The sequence below is a fragment of the Geotrypetes seraphini genome, chromosome 4 (assembly GCF_902459505.1).
Source record: "Geotrypetes seraphini chromosome 4, aGeoSer1.1, whole genome shotgun sequence".
In the NCBI taxonomy this organism is placed as follows: domain Eukaryota; kingdom Metazoa; phylum Chordata; class Amphibia; order Gymnophiona; family Dermophiidae; genus Geotrypetes; species Geotrypetes seraphini.
The window spans coordinates 6,882,641-6,904,732 of NC_047087.1; the positions used below are offsets into that span (position 1 = coordinate 6,882,641).

General features: G+C 47.7%; 1 protein-coding gene across 3 annotated transcripts in view; it reads left to right on the forward strand.

Moving 5' to 3' along the window:
• The window catches only part of FANCA (FA complementation group A), a 184,026-nt gene that overhangs the window by 22,618 nt on the left and 139,316 nt on the right, over positions 1 to 22,092 (forward strand). For all 3 annotated transcript variants that reach the window (XM_033940379.1, XM_033940381.1, XM_033940380.1), the window contains exons 7-11: positions 630 to 742; positions 982 to 1,064; positions 5,246 to 5,279; positions 17,411 to 17,477; positions 21,408 to 21,520. In XM_033940379.1, coding sequence (XP_033796270.1) covers positions 630 to 742; positions 982 to 1,064; positions 5,246 to 5,279; positions 17,411 to 17,477; positions 21,408 to 21,520 — 410 coding nt within the window. The remainder of the gene's footprint in view (positions 1 to 629; positions 743 to 981; positions 1,065 to 5,245; positions 5,280 to 17,410; positions 17,478 to 21,407; positions 21,521 to 22,092) is intronic.

Here is a 22,092-nt window from a genome sequence, read left to right on the forward strand (position 1 = left end):
TTGTTGCTATATTACTTAGGAGCCGGGTTTCTTTCTCTGTTAGGGAAAGGGAATGGGGACTTGTATTCTGCCTTTTTGTGGCTTTGGCATTTCAAAGCAATAGGCACTGGAGGATTAAGTGACTTGCCCAGTGTCACAAGGAGCAGCACCGGGATTTGATCTCACAACTTCTGGGTGCAGAGGCAGCAGCTCCTCCAGTGAGCCACACTGTAACCCCCCTATCTCCCTCCATGGATATTATACTGTGTATTGTTTGTAGAAACGTCTGGAGGAGTCTTTGCTGGACACTGCAGCAGATGGTGTTCAGCAGAAAACTGATTTCCAATAATTCTTACTTGGGTGTTGGACGCTGATCTGCTTTGGAGTCTGAGCCGAAGGGATCTGTTAACAGCTGTTTTAAGAGACAGCAGAGGGAGGCAGAAAAGAGGGTGTCTCTAGAAGTGATCGAGTGGCCTCTGAAAGGGCTGTTATCCCGCCTACATTGCCAACTACCCCTTAGCAAATTAGATAATATTCAATCTGTTCTTAAGTACTTCTTCATATCAATTGTTTTGTAATCTGCCTTGAACCGCAAGGTAAAGACGGAATAGAAATCACTAATGTAACGTAATGTTATCCTCTCTCATCAGTGCTCCGGATAGCCAGGCTGCCGTGGACTGGCTCTGTAGCGAGTTGTGCTGCCTGTGTGAGCAGATGGCAGCCGCCTCCTCTCTTTCTGAACTTCCTGGAACCATCCTCTTAGGTAAGACGGCCGCTACACTCCCAAAGTGCGATAGTCATCGGTCCTGCATGATCCCCACAAAAGTGGGTTTTTTTTTTTTAGCCTGGGTGATATGACTACTGTATACATAAGCACATATAGAATGGCTTTTTGGACAGATAATTATTTTTCTTGAACTGCAGCAGGGCTGATCTCTTCTCCACATGGCTGCAATCTCTTCTTCTAAATGGATTCTTGGTGCTTTTCATTATTTCATTCAGATGTTATGCTGCTAATGGTCCAGAATGGATTTCAATGCTTTGCCGATGTGGCAGGGAATCGGGAACAAGCTAAAATCCTTCAGGTAAGGGCATGAAAAAGCTTTAAGCATGGCTACAGAACCAAGTGCAGATGATGGGACACTGTCCTCATTCCTGGCTCTACTGTCTTATGCTGCCATTTTAGTAATGAGAGGAATGTGGCGGCACAGTCTTAATAGAAACCAAAGGTTTGTTGCCAGATTAAAGAAACTAAACTTTGTTTTAATTTTTGCACAGAGGAGGATAAAAACTATAATTTTTATGGTGAGTCAGAACAAAAGTCCATCCGGCCCAGTATCCTGTTTCCAAAAGTGGTTAATCCAAGCCCCTGGTGCCTGGCGGGATCCCAAAGAAAAAGACTTTGATAGAAACATAGAAACATGATGGTAGATAAAGGCCAAATGGCCCATCCAGTCTGCCTGTCCACAGTAACCATTATCTCTTTTTCTCTCTAAGAGATCCAAGGTGCCTATCCCAGGCCCTCTTGAATTCAGACACAGTCTCTGTCTCCACCACCTCTTCCAGGAGACTGTTCCACGCATCTACCACCCTTTCTGTAAAAAAGTATTTCCTCAGATTACTCCTGAGCCTCTCACCTCTTAACCTCATCCTATGCCCTCTCATTGCAGAGCTTCCTTTCAAATGAAAGAGACTCGACTCATTACGTAGGTATTTAAATGTCTCTATCATATCTCCCCTCTCCCACCTTTCTCCAAAGTATTCAGATTGAGATCTTTAAGTCTGTCCCCACAAAGACCACACACCATTTTAGTAGCCTTCCTCTGGACCGACTCCATCCTTTATATATCTTTTTGAAGGTGCGGACTTAGTTCAGCAGATGAGCCTGATTTATTTAGTGTTATATCCCATCCTCCCCAATGAGCTCAAAATGGGTTACAACGATAACATACATATATATAGTCAAATGGGTTGCAGATTGACTTACAGTACCTATAATACAAGTAATTCATACTAGTTTACGTGCAAAGAGTGAATCTAGTTTAACATTCACTAGGTTTATGTTTGAGAAGAATAGACTGGATAATCGTTTAACTGAGAGTATATTGGTGGGTTGACGACCCGTTGGTCTGATCAACAGTGTAGAGGTACAGAAGGAGATGGGGTGTCGAGATACTTTACCATGCAGGTACTAGGCAATGGGACTAGGTGAAGAGGTAAGTTTTTATGGTTTCCTAAAGCTCAGGAGCCCTTTGAGGGACCTGATATGTAGATGCAGTTAATTCCACTAGTTTGGTGGTAAGAAATTGGAGCTGGATCGGTATCTGGCGCTCTGAAGTTGGAGGGCTCAACCAGGGGGTATTTGCAAACATGTTTCCTCCTGGACCTTTTCAGAACGTATGGAGGAAGCTTAACTGATATGTAGCCAGGCGCCATGTTGTATGCTAGTACTAAGCCCTTGAAGATACAGCGTTTGGCTGTGGGTAACCATTGGGCTGACGACAGTGCTGGTGAGATGGGGTTGCGGGCATGAAAGTTCTTAAGAAGCTTAATTGATGCATTTTGTACACGTTGGAGATGCTGTAGATTTTAGCAGTCAGAAACACTGAATAGTGCATTGCAGTAGTCCATTCGAGAGAGGACAAAGGCATAGAGATGTTGGGTAAAGTCGGGTTCAGAGAAGTAGTTGCCGAAGATGAGGAAGAGATCACTTAAGAGATATGGATGGAAAGTGGTAGGTTAGAGTCGAGGAGTATCTCTAAGCTGTGTGATTGATCTTTTGCAATTGTGGTAGTTGATTCCCAGAGAAGAGAGGGACGAGGGTAGTTACAGTGCTCCTTGCGGATCCAAAGGAGTTCTTTTTTTTTTTTCTTTTTCTAATTATTTATTCATTTTTTGAAAACTTACAATAAGTGTAACAGCATATATAACATTTTAAACTCAGATACAACACTTAATATTCTGTTAAAATCCATATCAGAATTTATCCCTCTCCCCCTAATCAATAACATTTTTTAAATTCAAGAAAACCTACCATAACCCCCCCCCTCCCCCCACCTTGGACATGCATATTTAAGGGGAAAAATAATATTCAAAAGAGTTCTGTTTTTGCAGTTTGTTGATGGACATCTAGTTTTTGATTTCTGAGAGAAAGTTACCAAGTTTCTTAATCTGGGAGTCACGGTTTCTCCTGGTGGAAGATACAGTTATTGCAATGTGGGCCTCACAAGGTTTTGAGTACGGAGGAAACCTGGAAGGAGGAAGCAGCAGGTAAAAAGTGCTGCTCACCAGCTCCTGCCAAATGCACAGAGGATGGGGAGAGTAGATAGAGCTCTGCAGGCAGCGATGGCTCTGGTCCCATTCCCCTCCCCCCCCCACATGCAGACAAAATTAAGTAAATACAGTGCAGCGTTTACAAAAGTCATCCCCCCCAATCATAGAAACGAACTGGAATTGAAGGAACGAAAGGAACCGGTAGCCAAAAGAAATCATATGTTCAAATGACAACTTTGCACCCTCGGCGTCAAAGTGTCCCTAAAGGCGCGCCAAGTACGCTTAAACTTGCATCCCGTTGGAGAGTCCAAGTCCTGAACCTGAAGCCTCTCCATCTTGAGCAAAGTAAGCATTTGCATTCGCCACTGCGACAAGCTGGGAGGGCCCGGTTGAAGCCAGTTAAGCAAAATAACCTTTTTTCCCATCAAGGTGGCCCTCCGCAAAAAAAAAAGATGATATCCACTCGGCGTAGGAGACTGCAAAGAGTATAAATCAAACAAAATCAGAGGATCCAGCTTGATCCCACAGGTCCAAAGAGAAGAGATACAAGCTAACAAGGCAGTCCAGAAAGTCAAGTGCAAAACATGTGGCCAGGAGTGGCGGGTGAATAGTCACACTTAGGGCACGCCAGTGGAAGTTTATGAAATTAGCACATCAGATAGGGCTCATCCTAGAAATTTGGGACCCTAGGCATAGACCTATTTTTTTTGTATACTTTAATGTTGACCTGCTTATGGGTTTTATTAGTCCTTTAGTTAACCTGTGAATGTGATAGGGCATTGCTCTTAAATCTCCCTCTGACCAGTGCCAGCTCTAAATTAGACTTGAGACTAAGCTTGCACTGATTTGTAGCCTGCAGACTGTTGCAAATTCCAGGTGTGCCAGTTTCAGGCGGCGCTAATGCACTTGCTCTGAGTTGTAAATAGATAGAATGGAGTTTGTGCAATAGTTTGCAATACTGGTGACTTTGGTTTCTGCCCTTGATCTCTCTCCTGGGATCAGAAAGTCTGCAGGTTGTACTGTTCGGTTTTCCATTTCTATACTTAATAGCACTACAAAAGCTGGCAGAGCATGTCGCCTTGAGCTTGTATAGGTTTGTGCGACTCACAAATGGAAGATTAGATTAGATTAGATAAAGGCCAAATGGCCCATCCAGTCTGGCCATCTGTAGCATCCCGTATCTGCTCATTTCCCTAAGGGATCCCACGCTTTCTTGAATTCAGACACAGTCTTTGTCTCCACCATCTCTACTGGGAGACTGTTCCATGCATCTAGCACCTTTTCTGTTACCTGCTTCCTGATTGATTGATTGATTTATGCAGATTTGATATACAGCCATTCACAAATGGAGGGAGGCATGACTTAGTGGTTAGAGCTACAGCCTCAGCACCCGTACAGCAAGAGATTAGAAAAACTGGGCCTCTTCTCCCTTGAAAAGAGGAGACTGAGAAGGGGACACGATTGAAACATTCAAGATACTGAAGGGAATAGACTTAGTAGATAAGGACAGGTTGTTCACCCTCTCCAAGGTACAGAGAACGAGGGGGCACTCTCTAAAGTTAAAAGGGGAACGTAAGGAAGTTTTTCTTCACCCAGAGAGTGTTAGAAAACTGGAACGCTCTTCCAGAGGCTGTTATAGGGAAAACACCCTCCAGGGATTCAAGACAAAGTTAGACAAGTTCCTGCTGAACCAGAACGTACGCAGGTAGGACTGGTCTCAGTTAGGGCACTGGTCTTTGAGCTAAGGGCCACCGTGGGAGCGGATTGCTGGGCATGATGGACCACTGGTCTGACCCAGCAGTGGCAATTCTCCCCACACTGCTCCCTGTGACCCTGGGCAGGTCACCCAATCTTCCATTGCTTCAGGTACGTTAGATAGATCGTGAGCTCGCCAAGACAGTTAGGGAAAAGTACTTGAGTACCTGAATGTAAACCTCCATTGATAGCTGATATAATAATAACTAATAATAATTGCAGTTTCTCTTTTTCACAGATTTCTTTGGCTGTTCTAGACAAAATGCTTTCATGTAAGTGCTGTTTCTTTAAAGGCAAGGGGTGATAGTTTTTGAGATGTTCCATTATAATGTCCTCTACATGAGACTGAGAGTCTAGCTCCACACTGAATAACATAACCCAGAAGTGTCACTTTCCTGTGATAATAAGTTTCTGTTCATTACTTTTGCTTTCGCTGCTAAAGATTGCAAGGTTCACATCCCGCCTTATCCAAATTCAAAGCGGTTTTACAGAATTAAAATAACAATTTTACAACAATTAATAACAAAAACAGGAACTAACTTGACATATACAAAATATAAAAACATGGACTAACTGGAACGAGAAGAAAGAGGGAAAAGAACTACAATATTTAAATAGTAAAGAACAAATAGGGATCATCCAAGAAGGAGGGAATGGAGGGTTGCTGCCTGGATGTTATGCTGCTCATTCTGCGTTCCTTAAAGTGTCACGGGAAAGCCACCATACCTAGTACTTGCAGGATCTTACGGGCGTTGCTCTTTTCCTCAGTGTGAGATAAATTAAGGTGCTCTGATAGAAACAAGCAACCCCACACCTGCACTTGAAGGCTTGCTCTCCTGTCATTTACAATATTAGCATGTATAAAGGGCTTGTACATCACTGGGGATCTGATTTCAAGTTTTAATAGATCAACACTGATAAAACACTTCTGATGCAAAAAAAGTGTTTAATCCAGTCTGTATTGATGCAAAAAAAAAAAAAAAAGTGTATTGTGAACCCCACTATAAAGTCAAATATGCTCAGTATTTCAAAGATAAAACTCAGAAATAAGATCACATGAATATGTGTGGAAAAAAGATGAGCCTTAGGAAAGCTTTTTAATGTCATTTGTCCCTGCTTGGCTTCCAGAGGGCTTTTATTTCTAGGATGGGTGGAGGTTCAGGTTGAGATTATGGTCTTTAATCTTATTTCTGTTACGTTCCTTCTGGATTCCATACGCTAGGTGTTCAGTCCCAACCCATAGTCTGGGAATTGCAGAAATCCACAACTTTTCTGAGCATATGCTCCATCCTCTTAACCTGAGAGCTAGTAAACATTTCTGCAATGTGTCCTCTGTGGAGGTGCATGCATGTACTCCGCTGGTGAGGGTAGGTGTGGATTAGGGGCAGGTGCCCTTTATGATCTCATTCAAGTTCTTAGTACATTTTCTACTGGTGCAGTGTCTGTTAGAGGTCTGCATGGGAATGGGGATCATGGGAATCCTGCGGGAATCTTGCGGGAATCCCCCCTAGGTCAACGGGACTCCCACAGGACTCCCACGGGGACCCCTCCAAAACCGACGGAACTGGGGTTCCTTCCTATCTCGATTCGAGGACTACCTTATTTCTGGTCCGGTGCTGGGCTGAGCTCCCGACGAATCAGCAGCTTGTCACATAGGCATGAAGCTCATCTCGTAGGCAGTAAGCTCAGCACAGGCACACATTGGTTCAGGTGCAGCACAATGGGCCAATCACAAACAACCTCAGAGTTCTAAGGTCGTTTGTGATTGGCCCATTGTGCTGCAGCTGAACCAATGTGTGCCTGTGTTGAGCTTACTGCCTACGTGATGAGCTTCAGAAGAGGGAGAGCCGGCGGCCGTGTTGCTGCTTCTGGGGAGCTGCAGTGTTTCACTTTTTGTTGCCTTTGTGCAGCTGCCCGAGCGATGAGCAGGATGGCTCTCTGGCTCCCAGCTGTGTTCTGCCCTGCCCCCACCTGAGCTGGCCAAAGTTGCACAGGGTAAGTGTGGGCACTGGGTCTGGAGAAGGGAAGGACCTTCGGGGGCGGGGCGGATCAGGCCAGAATCCTGCACCTTCCCCTCCATGGCTCCCCGCTGTGAAAGTGGCTGCAGCTCCTGGGCACTGGGGTGGCTGGCTGGGAGAGGGCATACTCCCCTTGCCAAACCACTTGGCAGGGGCTGGCTGGTGCTGCTGAGGTCAGGTTAGTGGGGGTGGGGGAGGGGGAAAGGCATGGTGGGTGCTGGGACTTGGCCTTCTTCTCTGTGGTCTCCGCAGTATCATCCCATTCAGATGCCGCTCCCCTGAACGGAGCCAACTTGTAGCAGTCTGAGCTGGTGGCTTCAGGGGAGGCTTCTCGTCAGTGCAAACTTCTTTGGATATCAAAATGAATGACTCATGACGGATGCCAACCTGTTGGGTTGGGATGCTTACTGCGGGGAACGTTCCATTCAGGGGCATTGGAAGTTGGTCAATCAATTGTCTGGAACTCAGGGCAGATTGGTTGGCGTTACTTGTTCTCCAACTTATTCTAGTAGGAAAAGCGATTTGAGTGGTCTCCGACAATGTCATGGTTGTGGTGTATATAAATCGTCAGGGAGAACCAAGTAGCACTTCCTTAGGCCAGGAAGCTCGCATGCTGTTTTGTTGGGCAGAAGCTCATCTTCTGTCACTCTCAGCAGCCCACATGACTGGTGTTGTCAATGTTCAGGCAGATTTCCTTTGTGGAATCTTATGCTTTTCAGGGCCTTAGAGAGGTCCCTTTCGAACCGTTGAAGGATGCTTCTTTTCTGGTCCTAATGATCGAGACTTTTTTTCTGGTCACCATTATCTTGGCACATCGTATTTTGGAGCTTCAGGCTCTTTCGTTCAGGGAACCCTTTCTCCGTATTACGGACACAAGTATTTTCCTCCGTAATGTACTGGTCTCGGCCTTTCATGTCAACCAGGAGGTTAGGTTGCCTGCATTTCATCCAACAGGTTCGGAATGCAAAGATTACCTTTTTTGTTCTGATTGCTGCGTCTCACCATGGTAGGTTGGCGTCCAAGTCCTTGATCGCTCGATGGATTCGACTGGCCATTTCTATGACTTAAATCACCCGCAGCAAGCAGCTGCCGATTTCGCTTAAAGCATACTCGAAAAGTGTGCCTGTGTCATGGGTGGAATCTCACGCAATTCATCCTGATGAAATTTGCAGGGTGGCTACTTGGTCCTCTCTTCATGCTTTTACCCATTTTTACCGAGTAGATGTGGCGGTGCATTCTGATGCCATTTTTTGGGATCTCGGTTTTGAGGGCAGGCTCTTCTGTCCATCCCTAGCTACTGTGGTTTGGGTAGGTCACCTAGCTTATGAAATCCGGAAGGGACGTTACAAAATGGAAGATTAGGTTTATACCTTCGATAATCTTCTTTCTGTTAGTCCCTAGAGGATTCCATATGACCTGCCCTCTCTGTATACACTCAGTTGTTTGGAGTAGCCTACTCCATTCTGCCTCGGTTAGTCTTACAGACTTGAAGATTTTCCAGCCAATAATCAGATCCTATGGGGAGTTTCTGTGAGTATGCACATTACCGAAGGCCTTTCTTGAGGTACTCTTGCACACAGCAGGTTAGTTCTACTTTATTCTCCAATGTTTTTCTGAGTTATCTTTGTGCCTGTTTATCACTTGTTAATATTTTGCAAAGTAAACCAGTTCATAAGAACATAAGCAATGCCTCTGCCGGGTCAGACCTGAGGTCCATCGTGCCCAGCAGTCCGCTCATGCGGCGGCCCAACAGGTCCAAGACCTGTGCAGTAATCCTCTATCTATATCCCTCTATCCCCTTTTCCAACAGGAAATTGTCCAATCCTTTCTTAAACCCCAGTACCGTACTCTGCCCTATTATGTCCTCTGTAAGCGCATTCCAGGTGTCCACCACCCGCTGAGTAAAGAAAAACTTCCTAGCATTTGTTTTGAATCTATCCCCTTCCAATTTTTCCGAGTGCCCTCTTGTTCTTCTATGCTTTGAAAATTTGAAGAATCTATCTCTCTCTACTTTCTCTATGCCCTTCATGATCTTGTAGGTCTCTATCATGTCTCCTCTGAGTCTCCGCTTTTCCAGGGAGAAGAGCTCCAGCCTCTCCAATCTTTCAGTGTATGAAAGGTTTTCCATGCCCTTAATCATTTGTGTCGCTCTCCTCTGGACCCTCTCAAGTATTGCCATATCCTTCTTAAGGTACGGCGACCAATACTGAACACAGTACTCCAGGTGCGGGCGCACCATTGCCCGATACAACGGCAGGATGACTTCTTTTGTTCTGGTCGTAATGCCATTTTTAATAATACCCAACATTCTGTTTGCCTTCTTCGCGGCTGCTGCGCATTGCGCCGTTGACTTCATTGTTGTATCCACCAGTACACCCAAATCTCTTTCAAGGTTACTTCCCTCTAATACTAATCCCCCCATTTGGTAGCTGAACATCGGGTTCTTTCTCCCTATATGCATGACCTTGCATTTCCCTACATTGAATTTCATCTGCCATTTATTCGCCCACTCCTCCAGTTTGTTTAGGTCCCTTTGTAGGTCCTCACACTCTTCTGTAGTTCTAACCCTTCTACAGAGTTTAGTGTCGTCCGCAAATTTTATAACTTCGCATTTTGTCCCCGTTTCCAGGTCATTAATAAATACATTGAACAGCAGCGGTCCAAGTACAGACCCCTGTGGAACTCCGCTCGTGACTTTCCTCCAGCCCGAGTAGTGACCCTTCACTCCAACCCTCTGTCTCCTGCCTGCCAACCAGTGTTTGATCCATCTGTGTACGTCCCCTTCCACCCCGTGGTTCCACAGCTTCCTAAGTAGCCGCTCATGGGGTACCTTGTCAAAGGCCTTTTGGAAGTCAAGGTAAATGATGTCTACAGGTTCCCCTTTGTCCAACTGGCTGTTTACCCCCTCAAAGAAGTGCAGTAAGTTTGTTTGGCATGATCTTCCCTTGCAGAAGCCATGTTGGCTCGCTTTCATCAGCCCATTTTTTTCGATGTGCTCACAGATGCTGTCCTTTATCAGTGCTTCTACCATCTTGCCCGGAACCGATGTCAAACTTACCGGCCTATAGTTTCCCGGGTCTCCTCTTGACCCCTTTTTAAAGATAAGTGTAATATTTGCTATCTTTCAGTCCTCCGGAATCTCTCCAGTTTTCAAGGATAGGTTGCAAACTCGTTGGAGTATTCCCGCTATCTCATTTCTTAGTTCTTTTAGTACCCTAGGGTGGATTCCGTCTGGGCCTGGTGATTTGTCTCTTTTCAGTCTATCTATCTGTTGGAGGACATCCTCCTGGCTCACCTCTATTGCTGACAGTTTTTCTTCTTGGTCACCATGGAAGATCACGTTGGGTTCCGGTACACTGGATGTGTCCTCGCTTGTGAAGACTGACGAGAAGAATTCGTTTAACCTGTCGGCTACCTCTTTTTGCTCCTTTATCACTCCCTTTTTGTCTCCATCATCCAACGGTCCTACTTCCTCCCTTGCCGGTTTCTTCCCCTTAACATATCTGAAGAATGATTTGAAGTTTTTTGCCTCCCTGGCCAGTCTCTCTTCGTATTCTCTTTTCGCTCTCTTAACCACTTGATGACATTCTCTTTTGCGTTTCCTGTGTTCATTCCAGTTTTCCCCAGTTTGGTCCTTTTTCCATTTCTGGAATGATTTTTTCTTGTCTCCTATCGCTTTCTTCACCTCATTGTTTATCCATGCGGGGTCTTTTGTTCGGTTTTTATTGCACCCTTTTCTAAATCTGGGGATGTACATATGTTGTGCTTCTTGCACTGTGCCCTTGAATAGAGACCAGGCTTGCTCTACAGTTTCTGTTTTCCTTGAGCTGTTTTTAAGTTTTTTTCTTACCATTGCTCTCATAGCATCATAGTTCCCTTTCTTGAAGTTGAACGTTGTCACTGTGGTTCTCTTCCCTTTTGCTGTACTTACTCCTAATTTGTACTGAATCATGTTGTGATCGCTGTTTCCTAGTGGTCCTACTGCTTCCACTTCTTTTGCAGGTCCCCCTATTCCGTTGAGGATTAGGTCAAGAGTGGCATATCCCCTTGTTGGTTCCTTGATAAGCTGATCCATAAAGCAGTCCCTCACAGCCTCTAAGAATTCTGTTTCCCTCGCACAGTTTGAGTTTCCAATATTCCAGTTTATCCCGGGGTAGAACTCGGCGGTTTGGGTCGGTGAGGTGGTGGAGCTCCGTCGGCAGCGGCTGCAGGCGCCCAGAGCTCCCCGCCGATGGTGCCTCGCGAGTCGGCAGGGAACGGTGGAGAAGCCCGGTCTTCTCCGTCCGCCCACGGAGGGATTCCCCGAGCCGCCGACGGTCGGGTTTTAGAGGATTCCCTCTCAGCTGATATTTTGACAGCTGATGCCGGCTTGCCTGTTTTAGCGGCTGAGACTATTCAGGTCTCTCAGCCGCTGCAGGCTGTGGAGGGAGCTGTTTTGGCGGGAAAGACGCCATCTTCTCTGTCTGGCCCCTCCATTTTGTCTTCCACCTCAGGTGACCTTCCCCCTGTTTTGTCTAAGCAGGGGCAGGTTTCTGCTGGGTCCCCTGCTGTGGCAGGGAGTCCCTTGGGACCCTCGGGGGGTTTTTCCCCTGATTTTTTCTTTTCATTATGCAAAGCCTATTTTCAGGCGGCTGGGGGTCCCGGTTGCGCCCAGGGGGTCTCGGGGGGTGGGGTTTCCTCCGCGCTCCCTGCGGCTTTGCCTCTCTCGTCTGACGTGACGTCCCCTCCGCCGCCTCTCTTGTCCAAGCGTCCGCGGGTGTCGTGGGACGAGGATTTGTGGTCGGAGGAACGTGTCGGTCTGGAGGAGGACCTGGACCCTTCTGAGGAATTCCAGGACCCTCTGGAGGGGACGGAAGCTGGCGGCGGGTTGTCGGGTTTCCCGTTCTCCAGTGACGAGGCGTCCGTGGTGCGCCTTTTTCAGAGAGATGAGCTGCCTGACCTTATTCAACAGGTTTCTTCGGCTTTGCGTTTTGAGGACGCGCCGCCGGAGACTCCGCGTGTGGGGGACCCTCTGTTACGAGGGATCCGTTCCGTTTCCCGCTCTTTTCCTATGCATCAGGATATTCGGGATATTATTCTTGAGCAGTGGAAAACGCCGGAGACGCCGTTTCGGCTGGCGCGCAGCATGGCTCGCCTGTATCCCATTCCTGAAGGGGATCGGGCTACGTTAGCTTCGCCAGTCGTGGATGCGGTGGTCTCGGCTATTTCCAAGCGGCATACCGTGCCTGTTGAGGGCGGTTCTGCCTTGCGGGACTCTGAGGAGCGCAAATTGGAGACCATCCTTAAGCAAAATTTTCAAGTCTCTGCCTTTGGGGTCCAGGCGGCTATTTGTGGGGGACTGGTCGCTCGCGCCGTGTTTCGGTGGGCGGAGCGGGTCTTGGATCGAGAGTCTGACGACTGGTCTCTGGTGGATCAGGAGGTAGCGAAGATTGAGATGGCTGCCTCATTCCTCTCGGATGCTCTGTATGACTTGGTGCGGATCTCGGCTAAGTCCATGGCTTTTGGCGTGGCCGCAAGGCGTGTGTTGTGGCTGCGCGCTTGGGCGGCGGATGCGGCGTCCAAAGCTAAGCTTACTAAATTTCCCTTTCGGGGGTCGTTTTTATTTGGAGAGGACTTGGATAAGTTGATTCAGACTCTGTCGGACTCGAAAGTTCCCCGTTTGCCGGAGGACCGTGCCCGCCCGGCGTCTCGGGGTGGTGCGGCCCGGGGGCGTTTGCGGGAATTTCGCAAGTATCGCCCTGGGCGTGGGGCTGCTTCTTTCCAGTCTCCGGGGTTTCCCCGGGGTCGGTTCTTCCAGCGCATGCAGCCCTTTCGGGGGGCCCGTCGGGGGGCAGGGAACCCCTCCGCCGGTTCCCCCGCTTCCCGTCCTGCACAATGACGCCTTGCCGGCGCCCCCCTTGGTTCCGGTGGGGGCCCGGCTGCGCGACTTTTTTCCCAAATGGGCCGAGATCACGTCCGATCAGTGGGTCCTGGAGGTGGTGCGGGACGGTTATGCCCTGGAGTTCGCCCGCTCTCTGCCGGATTTTTTCCTCGCTTCTCCGTGTCAGACTCCGGGGAAGACGCAGGCTTTTCGCCAGACCCTTCAGCGCTTGCTAGATCTCAGGGCAGTGGTTCCAGTGCCCCCCCGGAGTGGGGCACGGGCAGGTACTCCATTTACTTTGTGGTGCCCAAGAAGGAGGGGACTTTTCGGCCCATCCTCGATTTGAAAGGGGTCAACAGGGCTCTCAAGGTTCCCTCTTTCCGTATGGAAACGCTGCGGTCGGTCATTCTGGCGGTTCAGCCGGGGGAGTTTCTCACTTCTCTCGATCTGACGGAGGCCTACTTGCATGTTCCTATTCGGACCTCTCATCAGCGTTTCCTGCGCTTTGCGATCTTGGGTCGGCACTATCAGTTCTGTGCGCTTCCCTTTGGGCTGGCCACGGCTCCCCGGACGTTCACCAAGGTGATGGTGGTCGTCGCGGCAGCCTTGCGGTCGGAGGGCATTCTGGTACACCCCTACCTGGACGGCTGGTTAATTCGGGCCAAGTCGTTGCAGGAAAGCTCCCGGGTTACGACTCGGGTGGTGGAGTTTCTCCGGTCGCTGGGCTGGGTGGTCAACCTTTCCAAGAGTCGGTTGGTTCCGGCTCAGCGTCTGGAGTACCTCGGGGTGCTGTTCGACACCTCCTTGGGGAAGGTCTTCCTCCCAGAGGCCCGGGTGAGCAAATTGCAGTCTCAGATTCGCCTGCTTTTGGCGTCCCGGTGTCCTCGGGCGCGAGATTTCCTCCAGGTCCTGGGGTCGATGGCGGCGTCCCTGGACGTGGTGAGGTGGGCGCGGGCCCACATGCGTCCTCTCCAGTATGCTCTGCTCCGGAGGTGGTCTCCCCAGAGGCACGGGATGGATGTTCCGGTTCCCCTGCGAGGCTTGGCGCGCTGCAGTCTGCGTTGGTGGCTCCGGACCCCTCACCTAGTTCAGGGGGTGGGTCTGGATCTTCCGCAGTGGACGGTGCTCCTTACGGATGCGAGTCTCCTGGGTTGGGGGGCCCAGTGTCTGGGTCACTCTGCTCAGGGAACCTGGTCCACGGAGGAGGCCTCCTGGTCGATCAACGTGTTGGAGACCAGGGCGGTCCGGCTGGCGCTGTTGGCTTTCCACTCCCTTTTGTTGGGCAAGTCGGTCAGAGTCCTGTCGGACAATGCCACGGCGGTGGCTTATGTCAATCGTCAGGGGGGCACCAAGAGCACTCTAGTGGCGCAGGAGGCGGCTCGGCTCATGGTTTGGGCGGAGTCGCATCTTCTGGACCTCTCGGCCTCTCACATTGCCGGGGTAGAAAACGTTCAGGCGGACTTCCTCAGTCGTCACTTCTTGGATCCGGGAGAGTGGTGTCTCGGCGCCGAGGCGTTTCAGTTGCTAGGGCGTGCTTGGGGGCAGCCCCTGATGGATCTGATGGCTACAAGTGGCAACGCCAAAGTACCCCGCTTCTTCAGTCGTCGCAGGGACGGTCTGGCCGAGGGTCTGGATGCTCTGGTCCAACCGTGGCCAATGGAGGGGCTGTTGTATGTGTTCCCTCCTTGGCCATTAGTGGGCAGAGTACTGCTTCGCATTGTTCGCCATCCGGGGCTGGTGGTCTTGGTGGCTCCGGATTGGCCTCGTCGTCCGTGGTATGCGGATCTGGTGAGGCATCTGGTGGCGGATCCTCTTCCTCTGCCTCTCGAGTGCGATCTTCTGACGCAGGGTCCCATTCCCATGTTCGACCCGTCTCCCTTTTGTCTTACGGCTTGGCTCTTGAAAGGGGCCGCCTGAGTAAGAAGGGATATTCCGACAAGGTGATCTCTACACTTTTGGGGTCCCGGAGGCTTTCTACCTCTCGGGCTTATGTACGGGTTTGGCGTCTTTTTGAGGAATGGTGCCGAGCGCGGGGAGTGGTCTCCTTTCGCGCTTCTCTGCCTAACATTCTAGAGTTTTTGCAGGATGGCCTGGATAGGGGCCTGGCCTGGTCTTCTCTTCGGGTTCATCTGGCGGCCCTGTCGGCTTTTCGGGGGCTGGTGACAGGTCAGCGTTTGTCAGCCATTCCTGATGTGATTCGCTTTCTTAGGGCGGCCAAGTTGCTCAGGCCTCCCATAAGGCCCTCGATTCCCTCTTGGGATCTCAATCTGGTTCTCTCTGTTCTAGTGCGCCCTCCTTTCGAGCCGTTGGATGGCTGTTCGTTGAAGGACCTTACGCTGAAGTCGGTCTTTTTGGTGGCCATTACTTCCGCTAGACGGGTGTCGGAGCTACAGGCTTTCTCTTGTAGGGCTCCCTTCCTGGAGTTTTCGAAGGAGCGGGTTGTTTTGCGGCCTGTTCCTTCCTTTCTGCCGAAGGTAGTTTCTCCTTTTCATGTCAATCAATCGGTGGTCCTCCCGGTCTTGGGTAGTCGGGAGGGTTCTTCTGAGCAACGACAGCTGCGCAAGTTGGATGTCGGTCGGGTCCTCCATGCTTATGTGCAGCGGACCCGGGATTTTCGGAGCTCCGATCATCTCTTTGTGCTTCTGACGGGTCCTCGTCGGGGGGCTGGCGCTTCTAAGGCTACTATTGCGCGTTGGATCAAGGAGATGATTGCTTCCGCTTATCTTCTGAGTCAGAAGCCGGTTCCGGAGTTTCTCAAGGCTCATTCCACTAGGGGTCAGGCGGCTTCTTGGGCTGAGTCGTCGCTCGTGCCTCCGGTGGATATTTGTAAGGCTGCGGTTTGGTCCTCCTTGCATTCATTTGTTCGGCATTATCGGGTAGATGTTCAGGCGCGTCGGGACGCGGTGTTCGGTGAGCGTGTTCTGGTATCGGCCCTTCGGGGGTCCCGCCCGTGAGAGGGACTGCTTTGGTACGTCCCAATCGTAAAGTTAACCTCTACTGGTCTGGAGAGTGCTAAAGAAGGAGAAATTAGGTTCTTACCTGCTAATTTACTTTCTTTTAGCTTCTCCAGACCAGTAGAGGTCCCCACCCTGTCTGTTGTTGTTGTTGTTGGGGCTGTTGCGCGGGCAGTTTTTGGTTTTTGCTGCGGGTTCTAGTATTTTTCTAGGGCCGGGGAGAATTGAAGAACAGCGGCTGTGGCTCGGCTGGCTTAGCTGGCGAGCTGTGGGGACCTTCTTCCTTCGGGAATTTCTCCTCTGCATTTTCCAACAGCATTTTTTGGGTATGTTATTTGTTACTCCTTTCGGAGTATTGTTTTTTCTCTCTGTTGTTTTCCAGTTCTTGGTTCTGCTTGGCTATTCGGCAGACTGAGGGAAATAGAGAGGAGGGGCTAGGATATACTGTCCCAAAGTTTTGTTTTCAGTCTCCACCTGCTGGTCATGATTAGATATATACCCAATCGTAAAGTTAACCTCTACTGGTCTGGAGAAGCTAAAAGAAAGTAAATTAGCAGGTAAGAACCTAATTTCTCCTTACTGTCACATTCCTGTTGTTGCCTTCCCGCCTCAATTCTGCTGCCAGTTCTTTGTCGTTTGCTTCCGTTTGTCCAGGTGGACGATAGTATAGACCCAATCTTATGTCAAGGCCACTTTTTCCTGGTAATTTGACCCATAATGACTCCAGTCCTTCCGCCTTTGGTTCATGAATTACTTATGGTGATGGGGATTCTCCCTTGTACCCCCCTTGTCATGGATTTGTACAGGTATGTTGCTTGGCTTTGAAACTTAATTGGATATGTGCTCAGAAAAGTTGTAGATTTCTGCAACTCCCGGACTGTGGGTTGGGATTGAACACCTACTAAACTAAACTAAACTAAGCCTTAAGTTTATATACCGCATCATCTCCACGGAAGTGGAGCTCGACATGGTTTACAAAGCATAAAAATAAAAATATGGGAAGAGAGAGGAGAAGGATTTACAAAAGCATGTAAAGAGAGGGATGTAAACAGGAGAAGAGATGTTATATGCTAGAGAAAAGCCAGGTTTTCAGTTGTTTTCGGAATGGTTGGAGGGAGCCCAGGTTCCGCAGCGGGATAGTGAGATCGTTCCAAAGGCCCGTGATTTTGCAGAGGAGGGATCTTCCCAGTTTGCCTGCGTGGAGGATGCCGTGTAGAGAGGGGAAGGATAGTTTATGTCTGTGGGCTGATCTGGTGGTAGCAGGCGTCAGGGCGAGGAAGGATAGAGGGATTAGGGGCGGAAGGATGCCGTGAATGATCTTGAAAGCCAGGCAAGAGCATTTGATACTCCAGGAACTAACAGAAAGAAGATTATCTTCCAATCTACAGGGGTCATTTCTAAAGCAGTAAAGCACAGTGAATGGGCCTTGCTCCTTTGCCTGTTACAGAATAACCTTTAGCTCCCTTCTACTAGATTTAAAGCAGGATGCTACTGTTTTACTTCTGTATTGTTTGTTGGATCTTACCTGAATGTTTGTCCTTAGTTTGTATGTTTTGTGTGTTTGGGCTCAGGGTTGCTTGATGCTGTTGCTGTAGAAATACAAGAAGATCCTTCCAGACTACAGGCAGCCAAACACTGGTAAGAAATTGCTTTTTGTTGATACTCATGGCATGGTTCTTGTAGTTTTTCTACATTATCAACAGTTGAAAACTTATGTTAAAAATACATGCAATAATATATTATTCCAGTGCAATAGATGAGACATTCTAGACCAGTGGGTAGTGCCATGGCACCTACACTCTGGAACTCCCTATCACACTACATCCGCAATGAAAGTTCATTTTCTAGATTTAAGGCACAATTAAAAGCTTATTATTTCTTGCAGGCCTTCTTTTCAGGGTCTGACAGAACAGATTAACAACAACAAAAAAGAATGGAAAGGGTTTTCCTTTTATTCCCTAGCCTCATGTTTCATCCTCCTCACCTTTTTCCTACCCCAGACATTTGCTGTAACTAACCACTTCATTCTTTCCTTATGTTCTTACTGTTGCTCGTTGATTTTGACCTTGTTGATGGTTTTAGTTTGTTTCTCCACCAATTTTTTTAATATGATTGTAAACCGTACTAAACTTTGGTCAGAAGATAGTCGGAGGTTTGATAGTCTCTAGAGTTTAAACAAAACATCAATACTTAATCATTTGCTTCTTATCTTTTTTCTTAATGCTGGACACATTGTCCTAACACTCCAGCATCCTCCCTAAGGGGCTTTTCCTGAGGAATGCTCCCAGGGGGGTCTCTATCATCCCCCTCATTATTTCTGCTAGCTTTTTACTCCCCATTCCGGCACCTTCACTCAGAAAACAAAAAAAACGTTCTTTTAGTCTGCAAGACTTCACTCTCTTTCCGTGTCACTGACGCGTCTAACTCACACACTAGTGAGGTGCTCCTAGAATGATCTTAATCCAATCCAGATCTTCACTATACCCTATTTGTTTCCCAGATGTACAATGCCTTGAAAATAATAAAAACACGCTTCCCTACACTGTACTATCCCTATTACTAAGACTAATATCGTACGTACAAAAATGAAGTTTTATACTTACAATTTTTACAATATTTCATACATATGGTCTCTATACGACTCTTTTCGTATAGGAGCACTTTTCACCTCGACAGGTGAGTTTCACTGAAAACCAAAATTCTGTCATTTTCACCTGTCCTGAGGTGAGATTCACTGAAAAACAAAATTCTGTCAGTTTTACATGCGGCCACTAGAGGGAGCTATCACATTATGTCCGGGTCACCACTGAAGTAGAGCTGCTTATTCTACCTTACTGAAGGAACCACAGACTGACATTATATATTCCAAATCAGATAATATTTTTAGTGTTAGTATAAAAAATTAGAGCAGCATTTACACAGCAAAAGAATCTTATATGATCAATCTGGATATATAATGGAGAGAAATCATACTAACAGAGGGCCAGCATATTTCTGTAAAAATGGTGCGCTTCTCTGATCACTCTGCCCAAGCATGGGGGTTTTATACAGAAAGTTTCTTTGTCCTGTAAAACACACCTCCAGCTCTGTTTGTGTACTATCCCTAGAGGGGCAAATCTGCCTCTTGTCTAACCCCTCCCCCCCGGTCCACGCCTCTATCTTCCCCGGGGGGGTGCTCAAGACAGGAATGTTCCTAGAACTTTCTTTTCTTCACATAGACTCCCACTTCTGGAGTTTTTATTACCTCCTGGAAGTATGGTGTGCTCCTTTGCTATTTGCAGGTTGATTACAGTGCTTGTTCTCCAAGGACACTGAACACTGTCTTCACAGCAGGGAATCGAAACACAAGCACTCACAAAGATACACAAGTAGCATTCTAGAGAAAACCTGTCTTCACACTGAAAACAGGCAGTAAATGTCCAGTCTGTGTTTTAAAAGATCTTTCCATCTCATCCGGTGTAAAAAGTCTTTCATCTCAGGTCCCATCCAATTGTTCTTCCCCTCATCGTCTCTCTTTTCTAGTCTCTGTACTTCTACTCCTCTACCCTGATGTACCCGGATGTCAGTAAGTCTTATCGTCCATGTCCCTCAGATTTTATTTTTTAATGTAAATGTATTTGTACTCCGCTTGGAAATTTGATAGGCGGAATATCATATTTTTAATAAAACTTGAAAGCTTGTAAGTATGAGTGCCTGGTTCAAAAATTGCCTTTATAGCGGAGCAAGCTAGAAAGCGAAGAGTGGGAGATGGCTACGGAAGAAAAAGTCGCAGATAAGAGCAGTTTGCCTGATAAGAGTTTGTAAGTAAGGGTGTAGAGGCAACAAGAGAAAAAATGAGGAGATGTAGAGTGAAGGCACCTGTAGGTGAGCAGCAGAAGCCTGAAATGTGCCCTGAAGCGGATGGAAGCAATGGAGCAAATCGAGTCAAAGGATATTTCATAGGTTAACACATGTGTCAAACAAAAGGCCTGAATCCGGCCCGCCTGGCCTTTTTATGTGGCCCGCAGCAATTCTCCTGAACTTCCCCTTCTCACAGCCCAGCGTGTCTTCCCTCATGCGCCGGTCTGATGCTGCCGTCACGCTGGAAAGTCTGCTGGCCTTGGCAGCGATTTGGCAGTGTTGTCCATGGCTCCCCTTCCTGTTTGCCGTCTGCCATGGTCCACCCGGGTGGAAGCAGGAAGTTGCCTAGCAGACCGTGGCAGGCGAAAAGCAGGAGGGGGAGCCACGTACAACATTGCTGAATTGCCGAGGCTGGCAGATTTTTCGGCTTGGCAGCAACATTGTACAGGCGCTGGAGGGATAGATTTGCTGTGCTGTGAGGAGAGAGGGACTGGTGCTGGAGGGAAAGGCATTCTGGGCTGTGAGGAGAGAGGGATCAGCACTGGAGGGAAAGACATGCTGGGCAGTGAGGAGAGAAAGATGAAGGGAGAAAGGTTGGATCTGCGGTGGTGTGGAGGAAGAGGAAAAAAGATACTTTAAGGGATAACCGTTGGGAAGAAAAAGGAAGAAATGGTGGACCTGGGGGGAGGGAGGCAGTTGGGAGAGATGGGATGGGGGGCAGTTGGGAAGAGAAAGGGAAGAGAAGTTGGATCTGGAGATGGAAGGGAGGGAGAAATGTTAGGCCTGGGGGTGGAAAGGAGAGAGAGATGCAGTATCTCTCTCTTTTTTTTTTTTTTCCTTCCATCTCATTGTTCAGGATCAAGGGGGGAGGGAAGAAGAACAACAGAAAAGAGAGGGAGCAAAATGTTGGACCAAGAGGAGAGAGGTGGAGAGATAGAAGGAAATAGGCTGGGAAAGGAGTGAGATGGGAAATGGGAGAGCTACAGAATAAGAGAAGATGGAAAATTGATAGGTAGCTGAAAATTTGAGAAGGATGAGAGAGAGGGCGAGATTTGAGTGGACAGAGACAGAAAAGGAAAAATGGAGAAAAGTTGAAAGGGAAAAATCGATATGTTGGAGGCAGGGACTGGAGCAAAAGAGAAGAGGAGAAAAAAATGGACAGCAGACACTGGAAAGAGAATTAGAAGATGAACAAAATCAGAAAGAGAAACTGGGACCAAAAGCAAAATGACCAGACAAGAAAAGGTAGAAAAAATAGTTTTATTTTCTATTTTGTGATTACAATGTGTCAGATTTGAAATGTGTTTCCTGCCAGAGATGGTGTTAGACAGCAAGCGTGAACTAGGACCTAAAAGAGAGGAAAAGTCTTTTAATTTATTTTGTATCCCTCCTTCTTTGCTGCTGCGTAGCGTGGGTTTTGGCGCCACCAGCGGTGATTAATCCGACGCTCATAGAAGTCCTGTGAGCATTGGAGCAGTTGCCGCTGCTACCGACACTGGGGCCCACACTGGACGTTAATAAAGGAAGAGGATAAGTATCTTAATAAAAAATTTGGCCCCCGACTTATCATGTGTTTTAGATTTTGGCCCCTTATGTGATTTAACCCCTGGGTTAACAGTTCTGGAGAGATGTGAGTCAGGCAGCTAAAATGGGAATAGAGTGCAGTAGGAGACCTCCTGAGAAACAGCTCTTATTTAACCCTAGGTGTTCTCATTGTTTTATTTACAGGTTAGCCACCTTTGAGAAACTGATGAACAGAAGCAAAATTCCTCAGAACTTTGTGGAACAGTTTTTCATTCACACCCTGACGCAGATCCTCACTTACAGGCCTGTGCTAAAAGGTAAATAGAAACGAAGGGTGATTTGATAGGTGGTGTCAAGGCTTAAGTCTCTGACCTGGCCAAAGATAGGGAAGCCAGTGAAAGGAAAGTTGACCCAGGCTGGAGTGGAATAGAAGGGCAAATGCCATAACATACAATTTCTTATATCCTGCAAATTTTGACGATTCATTGTGGCTTAAAATAAGATTCCTAAGGCTTACAGTAGGATTCATTGAGAACAATTGAATGTCGATCATGCAAGTTATAAAGAGAAGAGGTATGTCTTTTTAGCATTTTCCAGACATGGTAGTTTCAAGTTTATTAAAAAAAAATTTTAAACCGCTTAATCAGGTTTCTAAGCGATGCACAATATAAAAATTACATAAAAACAAATTTAAAAGCAAGGGATACTAAACGATACCAAAATGGATTAGTAAGACGCACAATAGAATGTATGGACTATCTTCAAGCAGTAGAGAAGAAGGGTGAGAACTACAATTGTGAGAAAAAGAGCACAATAAAAGGGAAAAAAACAGTAGGTTAGGGTAAAAAGCGATTGTCCAAAAGCATCCCGGAACAAGAATGTTTTTAAT